The sequence below is a fragment of the Pelophylax lessonae genome, assembly GCF_965119305.1.
Source record: "Pelophylax lessonae genome assembly, chromosome: 12".
Taxonomy (NCBI): Eukaryota; Metazoa; Chordata; class Amphibia; order Anura; family Ranidae; genus Pelophylax; species Pelophylax lessonae.
In genome coordinates, this window is record NC_138779.1 from 22,789,988 (window position 1) to 22,811,553 (window position 21,566).

A 21,566-nucleotide genomic window follows, 5' to 3' on the forward strand; every position below is an offset into this window, starting at 1 on the left:
TATCCTATAAATGACACAGATCCTCCTACTTTGAGTGTGATTTTATGTGCAAAAAGCCAGGAGGCTTGGTTTGGGAGTTAACAATCTAATTGTATACATGTTAAAAAGATTATAATCTGTGGCATTCTGGGAATCTTACGGTGATGAGAATAAGCTACCTACCAGTCAGAAGCCACGGACATGTAGACTGCCTTCCTAATCAGATCTCCAGCTATTAGCAGGCCTCCCGAATGGCCATGCGGTCCGTCAGGGCCGGTACCGCCAACCACGCCAAATCCCCATGCAGAGAGAGTGTTGTGTGCCCTGCAGCACACCGCTATTCAGTACAGGCCGCCACCATTTTTTTTGCTGGATCGCACGAGCCGCCATTTTGGCGTAGCCTCGTGTCTCCAGCATGGAGGCGGCCATGTTTGAGGTGATCCAAACACCTCGTGGAGCTAGGGGAGGCGCCGGAAGGCGTGCAGAGGGGCGGAGCCGCCTCCTTTCTTCCTGGGCAGCCAGCCAAAAGACTTCCTGTTGGTCAAGACAGCGCTGTAACCTGTTGCAGTTAAACTCTGAGCATCAAGTGGTGAGCCTGGGGGTCTATCTCTCTCTCTCGATCGATAGGGATCCCTAGCAGGTAACACTAAGGGGCTTTTTGTGGCGCTGGGGGTCTGAAAAAAAAAAAAAAAAAAAAAGTTTTTTATTTTTGAATTATATTATCCAGGAAGTGACTGGAATTATCATGGACCCTGCCACACATATTCCCCCACCTGTTTCCCTCGAGGGGGCCACGGGACCCGCCGGTGCACAGAGTGTAGAGTCATTTACAGCAATTTTGGAGTCTATGGTGGCTCGGGTGGAGGCGGCCTGTCAGGGACGGGGGTCAAGGAAGCGACCCCCGCCTACCCCTATACTATCTGACACCTCTGACTCTGATTCAGAGATGGTCACTGCAGTTGCAGGTTCCTCTGCAAAGGCTGTTATCCCAGGTAAAGCCCCCTCAGACAGTGAGGAGGACGCTTCTTCTCCTGCTATAATTCAGGAAGAAGCATTGGTGGACGCACTAGTTGTGGCAGTGCAGGAAACCTTAAAACTTGAGGCTTTACCGGCAGAGGCAACTGAAACAGAGATTCCTTTTGGTACTAATAAGCCCATCAAAACGGTGAAGGTTTTTCCTGTACCCAAATGTTTCGGTAATCAGATTAAAGGAGAATGGGAGCATTCTAAATGTACCTTTACTATTTCCAAGCGTATTGCTAGACGCTATCCGTTTGAGGAATCCATCATTAAGAAATGGACGGTACCACCAGTGGTGGATCCACCTATTTCCAGGCTGAATAAAGCCACGGTTATCCCAGTGGAGGACACTGCGTCCTTTAAGGATCCGGTGGATCGAAAGATGGAAGCAGAGTCCCACACCATCTTCTCTCTGATAGGGTCAGCATTTAGACCAGTAATTGTTATTGGTCTAGTTTCCCAGACACTTACGGAATGGGCGAAAATGGTACGCCAAGACCTTAGGGGAAAAGATATTCCCCAGGAGACATCTGATTTGATGGAACAGATTATACAAGGGCTACAGTTTATCTGTGACGCAGCCTTGGACACTACTCCCTTATTAGGGCATGCATCTATGTCAGCGGTGATCCTCAGACGTGTGCTGTGGTTAAAATGCTGGTCAGCTGACCTAGGTTCCAAAAAGACCTTGACAAATCTCCCTTTTCAAGGGAATCGTCTATTTGGGGCCAACCTAGATGAAATCATCAAGGATGCCACTGGGGGCAAGAGCACTTTTTTGCCACAGGCTGCTAAAGCTAAGGGACCTCGCAACAAGCGAGGACCTTTCTTTACCGCCCATAAAGGGCGCCCGGCTGGTACTAGCGGGAAAGGCAAGACTCCTCCAGGAGGGTTCAAGAAGGGCTGGTCGGACAAGCAGAGGACCAACCCAGCCAAACCCGAAGCAAAGGAGTACACAGCCTGAAGGTGCGCCCCCACCCGGTTTCAGGGTGGGGGGACGTTTTCACCGGTATTCAGGACATTAGATCGAGCTTCAACCACTACTACCGGTGCGATTCTTCCCTTCCAACATTTAAGTACTACAGGAAGCGGTAGTTACCGTTCCCTGAATAGATCTTTTCCTTTACCTTTTCCTAAGATTAGTCCCTATACCTCACAGGAATCGGATCTGGTTGACCAGATAGGCCAAGTAGCCTCTAGTCGGGTGACTTCGGTCCCTGAGGTTCAACCAGAAAAGATCACCCTTCCTGATAACAATCAGGTATCTGATAAATGTGTGGGAACAGAAAACAACCAGACTTTCTCGGATGGTCGGGGCCAGATACCTCTAGGGACGCCTGGTTCAGATTCTATCAGCGCCAGTGGTCCTAGAAATTCTAGGCTGGCCTCCTCAAGCCGGCCTGGCCGACTTGGACATGCTAGTCGCAGACGTTCCGTGGGAACTTCGTCTCAGGGAGTGTCTGTGGTCTCAAGGACCAATTTACCATCATGCTTTACAGTCGCTGGGTTTAATGGCCTGGCCATTGAGACCCAAGTACTGAAGGACAGAGGTTTGTCTACTTCAGTCATTCCTACCCTTATTAAAGCAAGGAAAGCGACTTCCAGCAAGGTCTATTATCACACATGGAAGACTTATATTGCGTGGTGCGAATCTTTAGGATTTCCTCCACGTACCTATTCGGTGACTCGAAAATTGGCCTTTTTGCAACAAGGGGTTGAGCACAGTGGCGGCCCGTGCATAGGGGGCGCCAGGGCGCCGCCCCCCCTACCCCTAAAAAAAAAAGAAAAAAAAAAAACGAAAAAAAAACAAAAAAAAAAAAAAAACAAAACGAACAAATAAAGTTGTTCAAAAAAAAAATTGGGTTCGCCGGCCTGAACCCAAGGAACTGGTGGCTGGGGGGGGGGGTGGGGTTACCTCCCAGAAGAGGCACCGATTGGCTGCCTTCTGGGGAGGTAGGGGGGTATCCTGGGCGCAAGTCTTTGCGGTTGGACACCCCCACTTTCTGATATCCTGGCTGTGATTGGTCCAGTCTACAGCCTGGACCAATCATCATCCAGGATATCGCTGACGTCGCAATGGGGGCGGTGCCGGTGCGTGCGTCAATCACTCACCGTCACCGCCGCTCAGAGAAGAGGAGAGGCCGCCCGCCGGTTCCCGCCGCCGAGACGACGAGGGAGAAGGACCCGCCGCAGAAGAGGAGGAAGAAGCTGAGCCGCGCCGCCGCCAGGTAAGTTTGAACGGAGCACGCACGCTGACACTCTGCAATCATTGGGGGACAATGCTGGCACTCTGCAATCATTGGGGTACAATGCTGTGGGCACTCTGCAATCATTGGGGGACAATGCTGTGGGCACTCTGCAATCATTGGGGGACAATGCTGTGGCGCTCTGCAATCATTGGGGGACAATGCTGTGGCGCTCTGCAATCATTGGGGGACAATGCTGTGGCGCTCTGCAATCATTGGGGGACAATGCTGTGGCGCTCTGCAATCATTGGGGGACAATGCTGTGGCGCTCTGCAATCATTGGGGGACAATGCTGTGGCGCTCTGCAATCATTGGGGGACAATGCTGTGGCGCTCTGCAATCATTGGGGGACAATGCTGTGGCGCTCTGCAATCATTGGGGGACAATGCTGTGGCGCTCTGCAATCATTGGGGGACAATGCTGTGGCACTCTGCAATCATTGGGGTACAATGCTGTGGGCACTCTGCAATCATTGGGGGACAATGCTGTGGCGCTCTGCAATCATTGGGGGACAATGCTGTGGCGCTCTGCAATCATTGGGGGACAATGCTGTGGCGCTCTGCAATCATTGGGGGACAATGCTGTGGCGCTCTGCAATCATTGGGGGACAATGCTGTGGCGCTCTGCAATCATTGGGGGACAATGCTGTGGCGCTCTGCAATCATTGGGGGACAATGCTGTGGCGCTCTGCAATCATTGGGGGACAATGCTGTGGCGCTCTGCAATCATTGGGGGACAATGCTGTGGCACTCTGCAATCATTGGGGGACAATGCTGTGGCGCTCTGCAATCATTGGGGGACAATGCTGTGGCGCTCTGCAATCATTGGGGGACAATGCTGTGGCGCTCTGCAATCATTGGGGGACAATGCTGTGGCGCTCTGCAATCATTGGGGGACAATGCTGTGGCGCTCTGCAATCATTGGGGGACAATGCTGTGGCGCTCTGCAGTGATTGGGGACAATGCTGTGGCGCTCTGCAGTGATTGGGGACAATGCTGTGGCGCTCTGCAGTGATTGGGGACAATGCTGTGGCGCTCTGCAGTGATTGGGGACAATGCTGTGGCGCTCTGCATTGAAAGGGGCTCGCACGCTGAACTCTGCATTGATGGGGGCACGGAACAGTTGCATTGAAGGGGGCATGCACGCTGAACTCTGCATTGTGGGGGCACAGCACAGTGTTCATTGCATTGAAGGGGGCACAGCACAGTTGCATTGAAGGGGGCATGCACGCTGAACTCTGCATTGTTGGGGCACAGCACAGAGTTCATTGCATTGAAGGGGGCACAGTGTTTATTGCATTGAAGGGGGCACAGCACAGTGTTTATTGCATTGAAGGGGGCACAGCACAGTGTTCATTGCATTGTGGGGGCACAGCACAGTGTTTATTGCATTGAAGGGGGCACAGCACAGTGTTGCATTGAAGGGGGCATGCACGCTGAACTCTGCATTGTGGGGGCACAGCACAGTGTTCATTGCATTGAAGGGGGCACAGCACAGTTGCATTGAAGGGGGCACAGCACAGTTGCATTGAAGGGGGCATGCACGCTGAACTCTGCATTGTTGGGGCACAGCACAGAGTTCATTGCATTGAAGGGGGCACAGTGTTTATTGCATTGAAGGGGGCACAGCACAGTGTTTATTGCATTGAAGGGGGCACAGCACAGTGTTTATTGCATCGAAGGGGGAACAGCACAGTGTTTATTGCATTGAAGGGGGCACAGCGCAGTGTTTATTGCATTGAAGGGGGCACAGCACAGTGTTTATTGCATTGAAGGGGGCATGCACGCTGAACTCTGCATTGTTGGGGCACAGCACAGAGTTCATTGCATTGAAGGGGGCACAGTGTTTATTGCATTGAAGGGGGCACAGCACAGTGTTTATTGCATTGAAGGGGGCACAGGACAGTGTTTATTGCATTGAAGGGGGCACAGCACAGTGTTTATTGCATTGAAGGGGGCACAGCGCAGTGTTTATTGCATTGAAGGGGGCACAGCACAGTGTTTATTGCATTGAAGGGGGCACAGCACAGTGTTGCATTGAAGGGGGCATGCACGCTGAACTCTGCATTGTTGGGGCACAGCACAGTGTTCATTGCATTGAAGGGGGCATAGCACAGTGTTTATTGCATTGAAGGGGGCACAGCACAGTGTTTATTGCATTGAAGGGGGCACAGCACATTGTTCATTGCATTAAAGGGGGCATAGCACAGTTGCATTGAAGGGGGCATGCACGCTGAACTCTGCATTGTGGGGGCACAGCACAGTGTTTATTGCATTGAAGGGGGCATAGCACAGTGTTTATTGCATTGAAGGGGGCACAGCACAATGTTCATTGCATTGAAGGGGGCACGCACGCTGAACTCTGTATTGAAGGGGGCATGTACACTGGTCTCTGCATTGAAAGGGGGCATATACCATCTCCTGTACCATGACCTGTGACATGCCTATACCATATCTGTGCCATGCCTATACCATATCTGTGCCATGCCTGTACCATCACCTGTGCCATGCCTGTACCATCACCTATGCCATGCCCTTACCATCACCTGTGCCATGCCTGTACCATGACTTCAAAGTCACGCAATTTTTTACTGCGTTTTTTGACGTGAAGCAATACCTATTACATTTTTCTTTTTGCGCCCCCCCAAAAATTTTGAGCACCAGCCGCCACTGGTTGAGCAGAAGCTAGCCTTGAGCACCATCAAGGGTCAAGTTTCAGCATTAGCAATCTTCTTTCAGAAACCTTTAGCTACCAAGTCCTTGGTGCGGAATTTCATCCAGGGGGTGCGGCACCTGGCTCCTCCAGTCCGCGCGCCCTTACCGCCCTGGGATCTTAATTTGGTTTTGTCGGTTCTACAGAAACCTCCCTTTGAAAACATCAGGGAGATTCCCTTGCTTACTTTATCCCAGAAGGTGGCCTTCTTGGTGGCTATCACTTCTGCTCGCAGGGTGTCAGAACTGGCTGCATTATCATGCCAGTCCCCATACCTAGTGATTCATAGGGATAAGGTAGTACTTCATCCTAAGCCATCTTTTCTTCCTAAGGTGGTTTCAGATTTTCATCTGAATGAAGATATTGTACTACCTTCCTTGTGTCCTCAGCCCAAGCATCATCGGGAACATGCGTTGCATTCCTTAGATGTGGTTCGGGCAATCAGGGTATACCTGAAACCTACGGAATCATTCTGTAAGACGGATTCACTTTTTGTGATCACGGATGGCCCCAGAAAGGGTTTGCCTGCATCTGCCGCGACCATTGCCAAATGGATTAGACAAACGGTGGTACAGGCTTATTCTATTAAGGGTCAGAGTCCTCCGTTCCCTGTTAGGGCGCACTCCACTCGAGCGCTCAGTACTTCCTGGGCCTTTCGCCATCAGGCGTCAGTGGTCCAGGTATGTAAGGCGGCCACCTGGTCGTTGGTACATACCTTTACAAAATTCTATAAAATTGATGTGACGGCATCGGCGGATGCCTCATTTGGCCGCAAGGTTTTGCAGGCCGCAATTTGAGGAGACCGGTGGTCTACCTCGAGGGTTTTTTTCTGTTTGAGAAAAAAAAAAAAAAATTTCTCTTTTTTGTTGAGTCTCATCATTAAGGATGAGCATTGTAAACTTCTAGTTGGCACCGGTTGGGCCTTCTAGATTGGGATTTGATTTCCATTTTCCCACCCCTCATTTGTGATACTGCTCTGGGACGTCCCGAAGGTGGTGTATCACCGAGGACTACGTCTGTCAATGAGCGCTAGAGAAAAATGGATTTTTGTAAAATCTTACCGTAAAATCCTTTTCTCTTAGCTCATTGACAGATGTAGTCCCCGCCCCTCTGTTTTTGAGTTGGGTTGGGTTAAAATCTCTAAAGACTGCTTTTTCACATAACTGATTTGCTGAGGCAGAGAGAGAGAGGATATACCCTCTGGGACTGCCCCTAGGGTGTGGCCAGAGCTTTTTAATTTCCTGTCTAGTCCTGCTCCTGTGGAGGCAACATAACCCGAAGGTGGTGTATCACCGAGGACTACGTCTGTCAATGAGCTAAGAGAAAAGGATTTTACGGTAAGATTTTACAAAAATCCATTTTTATTCACAAGACATGTATTCACAATATATGATCAAACTGGAAATGACACAAAAAGATAACTCTACATAAAATACAAACTTCAAACAATCAATGCAATGTGATGTTTAGCTCAATAATGAAAGTGAAAATTAAACAAGATTACTTTTTCTACAGGTATAGCATAAACCATAGGTAAGTATTCTATATAAACAGACCACAATTGTCTGCGAATCACACTGCCGACAGTCACTGCACTGCAGATGGAGCAAAAATAAGCTATGCAAAACGGAAGACTAAAATCGCAAATAATGCTCTGAATCTGATATTAATAAAAATGCATAAAAACAAAAATCAGCTTTTTAGAGAAAAATCTACTATGGTTTATACGGCTGGGATTGTAATCTCATTACCCTTAAATATGCAATATAAAACATATAAGGAAGGAAATAAAAAACTGAATAAACTCAAATAAACACAAGGTATATTTACCACACTTAAGATGGCTGCTAGCTTCAAATGGTCATTACCAGAGTCCTTAAGATGGATGCCTTCTTAAAATGGTGGCTTCCCTCCAAGTTTCAGATAAATGATGGAGCAAGATGGAGTATGTCTGGATGAGTATATAAATGGTAGTGTGTATGTTGCAAGTGTAAGGGGTGTTGTCAGTAGTGTCATGTGTCACATCTGGGTTCTCCTTTTTATATGGTATTGAACAAATGACTATTAAAATTACCATAAGTTAAACCCAGAGGGATGAAACATTATCCCCATTGGTTGGGACATTCTACCCATTAACTGGTGAGGTCATAGTCACACCTCTCCTAATAATTTACCCAATATTTTGTATAATAAAATTAAAGGATGATTTCTTTATATTCAAGATTAACCATAAAACACAACATAAAAACTTGTCCATACTCTCAGTACATACATAAATGTCCATCTATATCTCCATCATTCATCTTGGCAATTATTGGATCTGGTAAGCCATTTATAAAGATAATTATTAATACAATATAATATTTTTATAATGGAAAATACTAAATTATCCCAAGACTGCATTTGGTAGCTTGTCCAAAGGAGGCAGTACTGTTCATTAGATTCAGTATTTAGACTAATTAGAACATACAATGATACCACTATTGAAAGGTAACCTTTGACCTAAGACTGGTTCAATGATTTAAATCACTTGTCTGTGTCTTATACTATCAAGAAAAGCATCTGGCTTGTAGGATTTATATTACCTAGCCCAGTCCAAAGTAATTCTTATATAAACACTCCTACCACATGCCTTACAATGCAGTAATTAGTTACAAGATACATATGTCCTTACACTTAATAGAAAAGTATTCTAAGTAAGATTTGTTATTTAGCAAGAATATAAACCCAACATATGGTAGACAGATAATTTCTAAATATGTATATGCCTTACATAATATAATGACATAATTATTGCTAATTTCTTCTCACACATAATAATGTATCTTTAAAAATATATAGTTCAAATGAACCTAATGAATACACTATTGTCCATTGTTGCAATACTTACAGACAGACTAACGTCTGGCACTACCATTATGTCTTATCTGATGAGATGTCAATGTATCACTTATTTATGACAAAAGGAATACAAAGATCTCTTGTCCCAATAAAAAACTTAAAAATCTAATTTTTTCATAATTTTAGGCCAACTTGTATTCTGCTACATATTTTTGGTAAAAAAAAAATCCCAATACGTGTATATTGATTGATGTGCGCAAAAGTTATTGCGCTTACAAACTATGTGAAAGATTTATGTCATTTTTATTTATTTATTTTTTACTAGTAATGGAGGCGATCTGCGATTTTTTTTAGCGGGGCTGCGACATTGCGGCAGACAGATCGGACACCTAACTGACATTTTTTTTTACACTTTTGGGGGGACCAGTGACATTACTACAGTAATCAGTGCTAAAAATGTGCACTGTTACTTTACTAATGACACTGGCAGAAAAGGGGTTAACACCAGGGGCGATCAAAGGGTTAAATGTGTCCCAAGCGGGTGTTTTCTAACTGTGTGGGGGATGGGCTTATGGAATGAACACAGGGACCTGTGTTCCTAAATAAGAGGAACACAGGATCCCTGTGTTCATCACTGACAGAACAGCGGTCTGCTGTTTTTACAAAGGCAGACCGCTATTCCGTCTCCGCCGGGAGAGATCGCAGGTGCCTGACGGCAACCGCCGCCGCTGGACCCACAAATCAGCTTCCCCTGTGGCGAATGGGCGCGCTCACCCCCTCTTGCGTTCCCGCAAAGCGACGTACAGTTACGATGTTTCGTGGGATAGAGCCGACCTGCCACAGTATATGTACTGCTGGCGGTTGGCAAGTGGTTAAAAGTCAGCAGGTACAGTATTTGTAGCTGTTGACTTTTAATTTTCTTTTTAATACAGGCTGAAACTCTGTGTAACAGGACCGCCGATCCACACTGTACTCGTGGGCTTCCGTCAGTATATGGCTGCTTTAAGTCGTGCATAATCAGGAAGTAAGAATTTAAAACGCTAATTTATATTTCTATATGTTCATTATTTTAAAACAAACTTGAAGACAAAAATGTTTTTGGAAAGTGGCACTTGCATTGCAGAACAGGTCCATGCAGGTACCAGCATACCACCCCTTGCTTTCTTCTAGAGTACTCCATGGGCTCTGACACCCACAGTGCTCTGCTATGCAAACAGTACCCAAGCCACTATGGTTGTGCTCTCTGCCGCATGCTCTCTGTCTGCCTCATTATTGGTCAGTGAGACTACTCATCACAGTTATGGGCCAATGGTGAGGCACGAAAGGATAGAGTTTGAAGCAACAACTACGTAAGCATGGACAATGTTAGCACAATAGAATGTCCCATTTTTGGGCTCCTGGACACTCTTGAGGCAAGGAAGGGGAATAATGTAGGCCCACACTGTTACTTATAGGAGGTCGTAGTAAACAAAAATGACTGGCCTTGCTTGGAAAAACTGTCTCTCCTATATGCCAGGAAAATGCATACCTCCAACATATATTTTATTTTTATTTGTTTTTACACAATAGAAGTATTTATTCTGAAGTGAACAATACAAGTCATGCTACTTTGCCTTCTGGCTCTGTGCTTGGACCTTCAGTACTTTCACCACAATCTTCTGTTCTTCAATGAGGCAGGGGCAGACTGACAACTTTCAGCCCAGGGGGCAAGTGCAAACCAGAAGCCCATGGTGCAGCAACTCGGCCCCCCCTCCCACTTTCCCTCTTCCCATCCTCCTCCTGACCCCTATTCCAGGCTGATGCCCCGCTCCAGATACTCTTACCGACTGAATTTGGGTTCCCGACATGGCCAGCAGGGAGCGGTTGGGGGGAACTGGGACAGCTCGGTCAGGGATGGCCAGGGGAGGAGAGTCTCCACTGGGGCATGGAACCGGCCTCTGCTCAGACACAGTTTACACCATCTATGCTGGGGGGGGGGAGGCCTGCGCTCTGTCCTTGTCTTCAACCTGCACTCAGTAGGTCAGCAGCGGGGACTTTTTACTTCTCTTCACCAGGAATCCTTTAGGCATGTCTGTGGCAGAAGCGGTGCAGCCTTTTTACGGGGCATAAGAGTAGCCCAAGGAGCAATTTCCCCCCCTGCCCCCTGTCAATGAGGAATGCCCGCTTGAATCTGTCACAAACTCATTTAGCACACATGGATCCACCATAAGCTCTGCTAACGTGCTTTTTTGTTTTTGAAAGCCTCATAAGCACCTTAGGTCTGACTGCTCGGATACTACAGAGTATTTTTGGGCAGATACCGCATGCCGATTTAGGGGCTTTGTCAACCTTCTCGGTGTACAAATAAACAATTCTGTTTCCTAGTGTTCGGGACAGCCAGGTCTGGTTTGATGTTGTATTGTAGGACAGCCTTCAATGGTAGGTCAGGCGTTGAACCATTTGAACCATTTCTGATATCTGGCACCACCGTCACCGGAAGAGCCAACATATTTTTTCTAAGAATGTTATCTGAACCTTTGATCTGGTCTGATTAACTGAATGATATTGTTTTTTCCTCTATGGGTATTACCCCGACAGACTGAACTGCCCCTGTAGATGTTACCAATCTGAGGAAGCCATCCGAATGAACCCCCGTAAAGACGTCCCAAGCTACCCTAAGGTAAGTTAACAACCTCATGTCTGGTGTGTATAAATACCATTAGGCCCGGAGGATGTGCCAATCTGACAAATGTTATGTCTTTGACTATAAATTCAAAGATAAATAAAGTTCTGGTGTATATAAACCTTTACAATATAATGTAATAGATTTCCACTTACCAGTTCCTAGATGGGGTGGCTGCATTTGTTTTCTTTCTCAGGGTTTTTTTTCCTTTGTTTTTACCTGGTGATCCTACCAGTAACACCCTTCCTGTCTTGGAGTTACAATACTTACTCACTATACTGTGTCTATGAAGGAGCAGCATTGGCACCCTAGAACAGGTCTATAGAAATGTTTCCCTCACCCTTCTGTATTGCTAATATACTTCCTGATAACATTGAGATAACACTGCAGAGCAGTGGCGGCTGGTGCTCAAAATTTTTGGGGGGGCGCAAAAACAAAAATGTAATAGGTATTGCTTTGCGGCAAAAAACGCGGTAAAAAAATTGCATGACTTTGAGGTCATGGTACAGGCATGGCACAGGTGATGGTACAGGCATGGCACAGATGGTACAGGCATGGCACAGGTGATGGAATAGGCATGGCACAGATGGTATAGGCATGGAACAGGTGATGGAATAGGCATGGCACAGGTGATGGTATAGGCATGGCACAGGTGATGGAATAGGCATTGCACAGGTGATGGTACAGGCATTGCACAGGTGATGGTACAGGCATGGCACAGGTGATGGAATAGGCATGGCACAGATGGTATAGGCATGGCACAGGTGATGGAATAGGCATGGCACAGATGGTACAGGCATGGCACAGGTGATGGTACAGGCATGGCACAGGTGATGGAATAGGCATTGCACAGGTGATGGTACAGGCATTGCACAGGTGATGGTATAGGCATGGCACAGGTGATGGAATAGGCATTGCACAGGTGATGGTACAGGCATTGCACAGGTGATGGTACAGGCATTGCACAGGTGATGGAATAGGCATGGCACATATGGTATAGGCATGGCACAGGTGATGGAATAGGCATGGCACAAATGGTACAGGCATGGCACAGGTGATGGTACAGGCATGGCACAGGTGATGGTATAGGCAGGGCACAGATGGTACAGGCATGGCACAGGTGATGGAATAGGCATGGCACAGATGGTACAGGCATGGCACAGGTGATGGAATAGGCATTGCACAGGTGATGGTACAGGCATTGCACAGGTGATGGTATAGGCATGGCACAGGTGATGGAATAGGCATTGCACAGGTGATGGTACAGGCATTGCACAGGTGATGGTACAGGCATTGCACAGGTGATGGAATAGGCATGGCACAGATGGTATAGGCATGGCACAGGTGATGGAATAGGCATGGCACAAATGGTACAGGCATGGCACAGGTGATGGTACAGGCATGGCACAGGTGATGGTATAGGCAGGGCACAGATGGTACAGGCATGGCACAGGTGATGGAATAGGCATGGCACAGATGGTATAGGCATGGCACAGATGGTACCGACATGGCACAGGTGATGGTAAGGTCATGGCACAGGTGATGGAATAGGCATGGCACAGATGGTATAGGCATGGCACAGATGATGGTATAGGCATGGCACAGGTGGTGGAATAGGCATGGCACAGATGGTATAGGCATGGCACAGGTGGTGGTATAGGCATGGCACAGGTGATGGAATAGGCATGGCACAGATGGTACAGGCATGGCGCAGGTGATGGAATAGGCATGGCACAGATGGTACAGGCATGGCACAGGTGATGGAATAGGCATGACACAGGTGATGGTAAGGTCATGGCACAGGTGGTGGAATAGGCATGGCGCAGGTGGTGGAATAGGCATGGCACAGATGGTACAGGCATGGCACAGGTGATGGAATAGGCATGGCACAGGTGGTGGAATAGGCATGGCACAGATGGTACAGGCATGGCGCAGGTGATGGAATAGGCATGGCACAGGTGATGGAATAGGCATGGCACAGGTGATGGTAAGGTCATGGCACAGGTGGTGGAATAGGCATGGCACAGGTGGTGGAATAGGCATGGCACAGATGGTACAGGCATGGTGCAGGTGATGGAATAGGCATGACACAGGTGATGGTAAGGTCATGGCACAGGTGGTGGAATAGGCATGGCACAGATGGTACAGGCATGGCACAGGTGATGGAATAGGCATGGCACAGGTGATGGAATAGGCATGGCACAGGTGATGGTAAGGTCATGGCACGGGTGGTGGAATAGGCATGGCGCAGGTAGTGGAATAGGCATGGCGCAGGTGGTGGAATAGGCATGGCACAGATGGTACAGGCATGGCACAGGTGATGGTAAGGTCATGGCACAGGTGGTGGAATAGGCATGGCACAGATGGTACAGGCATGGCGCAGGTGGTGGAATAGGCATGGCACAGGTGATGGAATAGGCATGGCACAGATGGTACAGGCATGGCGCAGGTGGTGGAATAGGCATGGCACAGATGGTACAGGCATGGCGCAGGTGGTGGAATAGGCATGGCACAGGCATGGCGCAGGTGGTGGAATAGGCATGGCACAGGCATGGCGCAGGTGGTGGAATAGGCATGGCACAGGCATGGCACAGGTGATGGAACAGGCATGGCACAGATGGTACATGCATGGCGCAGGTAGTGGAATAGGCATGGTACAGGCATGGCGCAGGTGGTGGAATAGGCATGGCACAGGTGATGGAATAGGCATGGCACAGGTGATGGAATAGGCACTTACCTGGCGACAGCTCAGCTCCCGGCGGCGGCTTCTCCCCTCCTCGCGACTCCGACGTCCGTCCTCTTCTGCTCGGCTCCCGGCGGCGGCTTCTCCCCTCCTCGCGACTCCTCTTCTGCGGCGGGAAAGTGACCGGGCGGTGACGGTGAGTGACTGATGCAGGCACCGGCACCGCCCCCAACAAGGTCACCATGGATGTCCTGAATCATGATTGGTCCAGGCTGGAGTCTGGACCAATCATGATCCAAGACATCACAAAAGGGGGTGGTGTAGCGCATTGCTCTGCGCTACAGTTACGCCCCAGAAGGCCGCCAATTGGCGCCTCTGCTGGTGGAAAACCCCACCCCCCATCGGCACCAATGCGGCGGACGCTAAAAGGGGGGTGGTGTAGCGCAGAGCTCTGCGCTACAGTTACGCCCCAGAAGGCCGTCTATCGGCGCCTCTGCGGGTGGAAAACCCCACCCCCATAGGCACCAATGAGATGGGCGCCCCTTGTGGGCAAAAATTATTTATTTATTTATTTTTTTTAATCTTTTTTTTTTCTTTTTCTTTTTTGGGGGGGGGGGGGCGGCGCCCCTGCGCCCCCGCGCCCCCTATGGGCCGGCCACCACTGCTGCAGAGTGACATAGAACAGGACTACATTTTTACCAAGATCAACAAGTAATTTTTGCACTTATTGAACTGATATTACAACACACAGGTATAAAAGTATTGCTAAATCCTAAACATTAAAGTAGTTGTAAACTTCAGGCATGAAATATGAACAAAGCATATCCCTCTATAGCAGTGATGGTGAACCTTGCCCCCCCCCCCATATTTTGGAACTACATTTCCCATGATGCTCATGCAGTGTAATTGAGCATCATGGGAAATGTAGTTTCAAAACTTCTGGGGTGCCAAGGTTCGCCATCACTGCACTAAGGCTCCATTCACATATAGGCATCTCGGATCGCAGGCAGAATTTCCCGCGATCCCGATCCATTGCAAGAGTGGGACGCCCGATTACTTGTTAGGATGAATTATCTTCGGGATACACACCTAGTACCCCCTTTCAGTTGATCTGCTGACACCCGTCCCCAGACTATCCTACACCGAGTTGGCCCTTCTCAGGTCAGGCCCCTAGACACAATCACCTGTACTTACGATACTGTTTCTCTACCCCCTCAGTCAGCTCTCATAGACTTCTGGGTTCAGCCTCTTTCTTCCTGGTCCTCAGACCGACTGCCTGTGACCGTGTGCCACTGCTAAAGAGGAGGAGGCAGCCGCCATCCTCCCTCCGGGACTCTGCTCACCAGCCAAAGACCCCGCAGCACATGTGCTCCTGGCTTTTATACCACACCCCACAATGCACTGAGACAATCAATCTGTGCCAATCACTGTGTACCCATTGGTCAGATTTCCTCCACTGTCCAATATGCCTCCCTATTGGACCAGTGGGAAACACTCCCTAGACCAGATGAATCACACACTGAGCACCATGAGCAGACCTAACTCACAGATCCGGCTCTCTGGTTGGCAGAAAGCAATATAGATTTGCTTGCTGCTCCTCTGATAGGCAGACAGAGCCAAAAACTATACTCTCTCACTAGGACCTACCTAGGAGGGTGCTACACTTGTTTGACCATTCTGTTGGTTCAGGGGGCCATGATCCTAAGGTAAGCGGCAATCTGTGTGTATGGTGGAGGTGCTGCACATTATAGGACACCTGGATATTCAATCTAGAGACACCACTTTGCACCATCCGGGAATTTTTTTATGGACTATTGGTGGAAATTTATTTTGGACTTTCTCTTATATATTTTATAAAATGTATATGGTTTTAATGTATTATAATTATATTGCGCTGCACTATTTTAATTTATTATAGGTAAAGAAATCAGGTGCGCTGCCCTAGTGCATATGTGCAACATACAAAATGATGTAAACAAATAAACCAAAAATGCAATAATAATGCAAAAAAATGAAAACGTATGCAAATCGTGTAAAACAAAAAATGTCCAGAAGGTGACTAGTGATACACCAATGTGCAATAAACGTCCATATTATAAGTCCATAAATAAAGTGCAAAAAATGGTGACAAAAACTTCCAGCTTGGGGAAAGGTGAACTGTGATTGGAAGGTGCAAAGTCCCACCACCAGCTTGGCCTCTTACCAGAAGTTAAACGTTAAGGGCATATATGAATATGACCGCTCCAAAGGTCATGCAGCCAGGTAGAAAAGTTCCCAGAAATACAGAAGGCACTCTGACACACTCGTGCTCCCTAGACTCTTACCGGACAAAAGCCAAACAAGAAGCCTGGTTCTATGGTGATGAGTGGTCCTGCCGGGGGTTACTGGACTCTAGGATGGCTGATGTAGTTGCTTGTGTCCAAGAGGAACAGACCCAGTCAGAAAGCCTGACGAAAGAAGATCCTGCCAAAGGTGGCTAGACTCTGATTGGCTGCTGTAACTCCTTAGTCTGGTCGACCTCAATAATAGGGGACACAACAGAGGGGACCGCAATGGTGCATTACCAACAGTAGATTTTTATTAAAACAAGTGGTTGCACTTACAGTTGTGAAGACAATAATAGCGAGTTCCCTCACGGAGGAGCTGTATGGCGGGGTCCGCCTGCAGTGCAGACCGCTGCCTGGTCTAGATGTGATGACGCGGCGCCTCCTCTCTGACGCGTTTCTCCCGATAGGGCATCCACTTAGATAAGTGGATGCCCTATCGGGAGAAACGCGTCAGAGAGGAGGCGCCGCGTCATCACATCTAGACCAGGCAGCGGTCTGCACTGCAGGCGGACCCCGCCATACAGCTCCTCCGTGAGGGAACTCGCTATTATTGTCTTCACAACTGTAAGTGCAACCACTTGTTTTAATAAAAATCTACTGTTGGTAATGCACCATTGCGGTCCCCTCTGTTGTGTCCCCTATTATTGAGGTCGACCAGACTAAGGAGTTACAGCAGCCAATCAGAGTCTAGCCACCTTTGGCAGGATCTTCTTTCGTCAGGCTTTCTGACTGGGTCTGTTCCTCTTGGACACAAGCAACTACATCAGCCATCCTAGAGTCCAGTAACCCCCGGCAGGACCACTCATCACCATAGAACCAGGCTTCTTGTTTGGCTTTTGTCCGGTAAGAGTCTAGGGAGCACGAGTGTGTCAGAGTGCCTTCTGTATTTCTGGGAACTTTTCTACCTGGCTGCATGACCTTTGGAGCGGTCATATTCATATATGCCCTTAACGTTTAACTTCTGGTAAGAGGCCAAGCTGGTGGTGGGACTTTGCACCTTCCAATCACAGTTCACCTTTCCCCAAGCTGGAAGTTTTTGTCACCATTTTTTGCACTTTATTTATGGATAGTGATGTCGCGAACCTAAAATTCGCGGTTCGCGAACGGCGAACGCGAACATCGGCAAATGTTCGCGAACCGGCGAACCGGGCGAACCGCCATAGACTTCAATAGGCAGGCGAATTTTAAAACACACAGGGACTCTTTCTGGCCACAATAGTGATGGAAAAGTTGTTTCAAGGGGACTAACACCTGGACTGTGGCATGCCGGAGAGGGATCACGCAAAAAAAAGTTCTTAAAAATTATAATTTTTTGATAGAGAGCCAATTATTGGAAAAATTAAAAAAAAATAAAAAATTTCTTTGGATTTAGCATCTGGGGGGTCTAAAAAGTGTACCTGTGAAGTTTCAGCTCTGTAGCATGTCCAGAACCCCTAAAAAACAGCATTTTTCTTATATTTTCAGGAATATGGCTTCTCTGCGGCTGGCTTTTACTCTTGCAGGCATTTAGCGGGCATTTTTTTAGGCAGGCATGTCATTTTTTGTATTTAGTGTCTGGGGGGTCTAAAAAGTGTACCTGTCAATTTTCAGCTCTGTAGCATGTCCAGAACCCCTAACAAACAGCATTTTTCTTATATTTTCAGGAATATGGCTTCTCTGCGGCTGGCTTTTTCTCTTGCAGGCATTTAGCGGGCATTTTTTTAGGCAGGCATGTCATTTTTTGTATTTAGTGTCTGGGGGGTCACAAAAGTGTACCTGTCAAGTTTCAGCTCTGTAGCATGTCCAGAACCCCTAAAAAACAGCATTTTTCTTATATTTTCAGGAATACGGCTTCTCTGCGGCTGTCTTTTTCTCTTGCAGGCATTTATCGGGCATTTTTTTAGGCAGGCATGTCATTTTTTGTATTTAGTGTCTGGGGGGTCACAAAAGTGTACCTGTCAAGTTTCAGATCTGTAGCATGTCCAGAACCCCTAAAAAACAGCATTTTTCTTATATTTTCAGGAATACGGCTTCTCTGCGGCTGTCTTTTTCTCTTGCAGGCATTTATCGGGCATTTTTTTAGGCAGGCATGTCATTTTTTGTATTTAGTGTCTGGGGGGTCACAAAAGTGTACCTGTCAAGTTTCAGCTCTGTAGCATGTCCAGAACCCCTAAAAAACAGCATTTTTCTTATATTTTCAGGAATACGGCTTCTCTGCGGCTGTCTTTTTCTCTTGCAGGCATTTATCGGGCATTTTTTTAGGCAGGCATGTCATTTTTTGTATTTAGTGTCTGGGGGGTCACAAAAGTGTACCTGTCAAGTTTCAGATCTGTAGCATGTCCAGAACCCCTAAAAAACAGCATTTTTCTTATATTTTCAGGAATACGGCTTCTCTGCGGCTGTCTTTTTCTCTTGCAGGCATTTATCGGGCATTTTTTTAGGCAGGCATGTCATTTTTTGTATTTAGTGTCTGGGGGGTCACAAAAGTGTACCTGTCAAGTTTCAGATCTGTAACATGTCCAGAACCCCTAAAAAACAGCATTTTTCTTATATTTTCAGGAATACGGCTTCTCTGCGGCTGTCTTTTTCTCTTGCAGGCATTTATCGGGCATTTTTTTAGGCAGGCATGTCATTTTTTGTATTTAGTGTCTGGGGGGTCACAAAAGTGTACCTGTCAAGTTTCAGATCTGTAGCATGTCCAGAACCCCTAAAAAACAGCATTTTTCTTATATTTTCAGGAATACGGCTTCTCTGCGGCTGTCTTTTTCTCTTGCAGGCATTTATCGGGCATTTTTTTAGGCAGGCATGTCATTTTTTGTATTTAGTGTCTGGGGGGTCACAAAAGTGTACCTGTCAAGTTTCAGATCTGTAGCATGTCCAGAACCCCTAAAAAACAGCATTTTTCTTATGATTTTTAGTAGAAAACTAATGCAGTGTCTTTCCAGCTGTCTTTTTTTCTTTCTGGCAAGCTGAAATATGATATGCCAAGGCAAACATGCCTATCAGTTGAGCTATGACACAGACAACACTGCACACATGGGGAAATATGTAAAACAAAAAACAGGAAAAGGAAATTAGGTGACGGTAACAAAACATGATATTGTGATTGGCCAAATAAAAAGTCACCTCGCGATGAGGTCGCGCCAAAGTCGCGCTAAGTCGCGCCAAAGTCGCACTGGAAGCGACGCTACTTTAGTGGTAGCGGCAGTGTAAACCAGCACTAAAACATCCAGTGTGTGAATACGATCAGGTATGATGTTTTATCGGTCAAGTAGTGTAAGGGTTACGCCCGTTGCCCGCTTCACAGTGACAGACCAAACTCTGACAGACCAAACTCCCCGTTTAACAGTCAGTCAGTCCATTTGCACAACCGCAAACTCCCAATTTGCACAAGGTTGGATACCAAGCTAGCCATGTCCCGTTCCTTGTCCTCACTGACATCATTGAAGGTCTCTTCCTCCACCCAGCCACATACAACACCAAGGGTCCCCGAAAGGTGAGAACAAGCCCCCTGGGACGCCTGCTGTGGCTGGTATTCCACCTCCTCAAAGCCACCTTCCTCCTCTGACTTCTCTTCTTCAGACTCCTCTCTCTGCGTTGCCACAGGTCCAGCAATTGACAACAACAAGGCTGCTTCTGGTGGTGATGAGGACCACAACTCTTCCTCTTCATGCTCATCTACAGCCTGATCCAGTACTCTTCGCAGGGCACGCTCCAGAAAAAACGCATATGGGATGAGGTCGATGATGTTGCCTTGGGTTCGACTGACCACCAGGGTTGTCATCTCCGCAAAAGGACGCATGAGCCTACAGCCATTGTTCATGAGCATTCAGTAACGCGGCCAAAAAATACCCAGCTCCGCAGAAAGAATGAAAGAAAATGAATGTTTTTTTTTATGAAAAATTATCCTGCGGATCGCTTTTGGTCTGTACACAATGAAGCAACGACCTTATCATCTGGGGTGTGCCAACACAATCCTAGAGGTGATCGCTTCATTGTGATACGCAAGCCCCTTCACCACGACAAGGTAACGATCACGAAGGGGAATTGACACATGTATGTGCCTTTTTTTTTGTTTTTTGTTTTTTTGCAGCCACAGTGTAGCACCAGAGGCCAGAAAAATTAGGCATGTACACATGCATGAAAAAGTAGGTATTGTTGCAGCCGCTGCTGTAGCAGCGGCCTGAAAAATTGAGGTTTTAAGGCAGAAAGTGCACTAAAACATTGCTGCTTGAACCGTAGTTGGTGGCGGAGACGTCACGTAAGTCATCCGGCATGCAGAGAATGATTATATACAGCAGCGTGTGGACCATTTTTAGGCCAAGGCATCTCAGTCATCACCAGGCCTTTTTTAGTCAAATGCATCCCCCACTGTCAGTCCCTTCGGGATCCATGCCTCATTCATCTTAATAAACGTGAGGTAATCAAGACTTTTTTGACCTAGGCGACTTCTCTTCTCAGTGACAATACCTCCTGCTGCGCTGAAGGTCCTTTCTGACAGCACACTTGAAGCGGGGCAGGCCAGAAGTTCAATGGCAAACTGGGATAGCTCAGGCCACAGGTCAAGCCTGCACACCCAGTAGTCAAGGGGTTCATCGCTCCTCAGAGTGTCGATATCTGCAGTTAAGGCAAGGTAGTCTGCTACCTGTCGGTCGAGTCGTTCTCTGAGGGTGGACCCCGAAGGGCTGTGGCGATGCATAGGACTAAAAAAGCTCCGCATGTCCTCCATCAACAAGACGTCTGTAAAGCGTCCTGTCCTTGCCGGCGTGGTTGTGGTGGTAGGAGGAGGATTACTTTCACCTCTTCCCCTGTTGGATTCCCGTTGTGCTGTGACATCACCCTTATACGCTGTGTAGAGCATAGTTTTTAACTTATTTTGTAGCTGCTGCATCCTTTGCGACTGCCGGTAATTGGGTAACATGTCACAGACTTTCTGCTTATACCGGGGGTCTAGTAGCGTGGCCACCCAGTACAGGTCGTTCTCCTTCAGCCTTTTTATACGAGGGTCTCTCAACAGGCATGACAGCATGAAAGACCCCATTTGGACAAGGTTGGATGCCGAGCTACTCATGTCCAATTCCTCGTCCTCACTGATGTCATTGAAGGTGTGTTCTTCC

The 21,566-nt window shown here is 47.5% G+C and overlaps 1 protein-coding gene across 1 annotated transcript in view; it reads left to right on the forward strand.

The window, feature by feature from the left end:
• Positions 1 to 21,566, forward strand: part of LOC309567833 (high affinity cGMP-specific 3',5'-cyclic phosphodiesterase 9A-like) — a 107,290-nt gene that overhangs the window by 44,656 nt on the left and 41,068 nt on the right. Inside the window, exon 8 of the mRNA XM_082273319.1 lies at positions 11,376 to 11,457. Coding sequence (XP_082129445.1) covers positions 11,376 to 11,457 — 82 coding nt within the window. The remainder of the gene's footprint in view (positions 1 to 11,375; positions 11,458 to 21,566) is intronic.